Source organism: Pterocles gutturalis, unplaced genomic scaffold (genome assembly GCF_000699245.1).
Source record: "Pterocles gutturalis isolate BGI_N339 unplaced genomic scaffold, ASM69924v1 scaffold18161, whole genome shotgun sequence".
NCBI lineage: Eukaryota > Metazoa > Chordata > Aves > Pterocliformes > Pteroclidae > Pterocles > Pterocles gutturalis.
The window spans coordinates 47,136-50,671 of record NW_010100849.1 but is presented as its reverse complement, the minus strand read 5'-3'; the positions used below and the strand labels follow the sequence as shown (position 1 = coordinate 50,671).

Genomic DNA, 3,536 nt, shown 5'->3' with positions numbered 1-3,536 from the left:
GCAGGAGTTCATGCTTTCTGCGTCTGAAAATGATGCACATAAGTTGCCACTACTGGTCAGGAATAAATACTGAAGTAAAATGAAAATAAAGATTTATATAGCTTGCTGCATATGGTTTTGGTACTGTAATAATTGTGATGCATATGAATCGAGAATGTAAAATTCAAAAATAAATTCAGATCTTACAGTAATTTGGCAAAAAAAGACAAATGAAAATGTTCATAAATTTAGTGCCAACAAAATGTATTATTGTGTTGCCTATTTCTGATAGATACTCTTTAAAAAACAGGCACCTGCCCTTATGCTGCATCAAATATTAGGAATACTGTAAAAGCCCAAGACAAATATTAGAAACAGGTCTCGCAGCAAATTGACAGCAGAGCTGTTACAGACTGAGGCCATTGTTTGAATTTACTTCAGTTAAGTCCTTTAATGAGGACAGCGGCAGCTTGCTGGTTGTCCCTGGAGTCCCATCCTGTTAATTCTGTATCAGGCATCAGTGGGCTGTGTGCTCTGAATGGAGCGGGATCAGTAGTGAGCTCGGTACCTGAGGACAATAGATCTGCTTCTTGGTTTGAGAGCTTCCACCAAGTCCAACACACCAGTGGAAATGAAGTGTCCCTCAGACACTGGGTCTGGAAGTACGGTGCTTCTTCATATACCTACAACATGTGCGTTGCAGTTTATTTCTATTGTAACTAAAAATTGGTAAGAATTTATTATGATGTGTTCCTAATAAGTTTGACTAAAGCTACCTGCTGGGGATGAGCTGTTTAACTGTGAGCAGCTGCCTCTAGGGAGCTTCCTCTGTAACTACGGATTTGAGTTGCTGCCTTCAAGCGATCCAGCACTAAGAATTTTCCTATGTAAATATGTATTTGTAACTTTTTGGCAAATATTTTAATTAGCTGTGGTACTTACATACGGTCGGTGTTGCTCATTAATGAAATGTATTTGATAAGGCACAGAAAGTTATTTGAATGCAATGAAAGTTTGCTAGCCATGGTGGACTCAGAGAGCAGAAGGAATGGAGATCCTGTTCCCTTCAGATTTGTACAAAAGTAGTAATCTTTCACTGTGTTTGGTATTCTAGGATGTGATGTCCACATTCTTCCAGTTTGGGGCTTCCATCCAGCAAGAAGCCATCGTCATGCTGAAGATCATGCAGGATTATGATTGGCACGTGTTTTCTCTGGTGACCACCACCTTCCCTGGATATCGAGACTTCATCAATGTCATTAAGACCACAGTGGAAAATAGTTTTGTGGGCTGGGACATGCAGAATGTCATCATACTCGATACAGCCTTTGGAGATGCCAAGACCCAAATTCAGCTGAAGAAAATTCATTCATCCGTCATCCTGCTGTATTGTTCCAAGGATGAAGCTGTGTACATCCTGGATGAGGCTCGTTCCCTGGGCCTTACTGGCTATGATTTCTTTTGGATAGTTCCCAGCCTGGTTAGTGGTAACACAGAAATCACTCCCAAGGAGTTTCCTTCAGGACTAATTTCAGCATCGTATGATGAATGGGACTACAGTTTAGAAGCTCGGGTTCGGGATGGCCTTGGGATTATTGCCACTGCTGCATCAGCCATGCTGGAAAAATACTCCTTCATTCCTGAAGCCAAAACTAGCTGCTATGGACAACTGGAGAAAAATGACCGGCCATCTCACACCTTGCACAAGTAAGGCTTGTTGGTTTGGGGTGTTTTCCTTGCATAACCTTGGTAATTTTTCCATTTTATTGCTGTTATCTGTTTCTTGAAGGAGAATATTGTTTTCTGTTAATCCCATCACGCCCTTTTTAAGGAATGATTTTCAGATGTTCAAGGGCACATGCAACAGAACTTGCTACACCAACAACTGTGCGCATGGAAATGATGTTATGTGTCGTGGAGAATAAATACTGCTCTGGATCTGATGTAGGAGATGACAGAAACTGGTCTTGGAGGGTATGAAGCTGAGTTAATAAAATCATGCTGTTGTATACTTTAATTATGAGGTAAAATTGCCAAAATGTTCTGGAGGCTGTGCCTGAATCATTCGCCTCAGCCAGAACGTGGTAATATTTTAGAAGACAAGAGCTTTGCAGCATTAAAGAGGTGGCCCTGAAATTATAGACGTATTTGATTAGTTAGGCAGCTTTTAGCACCTAATGACTGAAATCTGTCACTTCTGCTTGTGAGGATTTTATTTTTGTCACCTGTACTAGAATAGTTGTAAAAAATTAATCAAAACATGAATCGAAATCAATATGGATATTTTCTTCAAACAGTTTGTCATGTGGAAACTGACAAGATTTAAATTGGGATCCTTGATCTCCCTTTTTTTTTTTTTTTTTTTTTTTTTTTGTTTTGGCCTTTTAATTATCCTTTTTTAGACGTGGTGCTCCTGATGTTGCTAAATGTATCCAAAATGTTGCATAATACCTGCCACACAGTAATATATTTCTTTATCTGGTTTGTGAGACAAAGTAAAGGGAATGTTGGATGTTTTTCAATAGCTTTTTACAATATCTCATATGGAGCCTACTAAGCAGTATTTATGAAAGTTGCTCTGACCAAATATTACAGATGAAGGGCTTTCTACTGAAAAGCAGAATGGAACTGGCACGAGAAGGAAAGTCAGTGCTGATTTCATATAGGAGATTGTGGAACATTTTTCACCTTCTGAGATGTATGTGCATGTTTAGATTAGGGGTTGATGGCCATATGATGTCCTGGAACTGTTGTTGTTTTCCATGAAAACAGCGTCTTAGTGCACAACATTCTTCAGAAGCTCTCTTAAACCAAATACTGCCAAGTAAAAGGATTTTTAACATCGCACATGTATTTCATAAACAGTGTGACCAAAGTTCAGCAACCTGCACAGTTCTCCCTAGAGAGGCTTGCTTTTAGTATGATGCTTCCACTTTTCTTTGGTCTCGCCTTTCCTGTTCCTAAGCCCCTGCCTCTAAGACTACACGTTTGCCAGCAGTGTTGCAGAAAATCTGTGATTCTTTTTCTGCTGCCCCGTTTGCCGCTGGGGAGTGACAGGAGGCAGCAATGGGGTGGCTCCCCAGTCCATGGCTCTGGGAAAGCTCTCGCGTGGTCCCTCGTGTCAGGGCAGAGCAGCTGGACGGCACTGCCGGGGTGGCCATCCTGCCTGCATCCTGTGTGTGGTCCTCATATGGTGCTGAATGCATGTGCTGACCATGCCAGATAAAAGTGAAAGCTAATGGCGTCCCGTTAACCAACTTCTGTGCCTTAACAGTGGGAGCTGCACAAAGAAGTTCACTATTAATATTTGAACACCAGTTTCTGTGAAGTTAAGTTGTATTCTGTCCTCAGAGGTGTTGGTGTTTAGAACACTGCAGTTCAGTTGGATGGGTCACAGAAACTTGAACCTGTTTCGAACAGGACTCCTACTCCAGTGTTCTGGTAATACACCAGTGCAGACTTGAATTAGGTATTCAATATTCAGCATAAGTTGTCTTTCTTCAAACAATCTTTTTTTTTTTTTTTTTTTTTTTTCATTAAATCTGTAAACCAACCAA

At 40.7% G+C, this 3,536-nt stretch overlaps 1 protein-coding gene across 1 annotated transcript in view; it reads left to right on the top strand.

Annotated features, from left to right (window-relative positions):
- Positions 1-1,093: 1,093 nt before the first annotated feature.
- Positions 1,094-3,536, top strand: part of LOC104467573 (glutamate receptor ionotropic, NMDA 2A-like) — a gene marked incomplete at both ends in the record, with an annotated part of 43,816 nt that continues 41,373 nt past the window's right edge. Inside the window, one exon of the mRNA XM_010081401.1 lies at positions 1,094-1,686. Within this exon, the coding sequence (XP_010079703.1) occupies positions 1,094-1,686 (593 nt within the window). The remainder of the gene's footprint in view (positions 1,687-3,536) is intronic.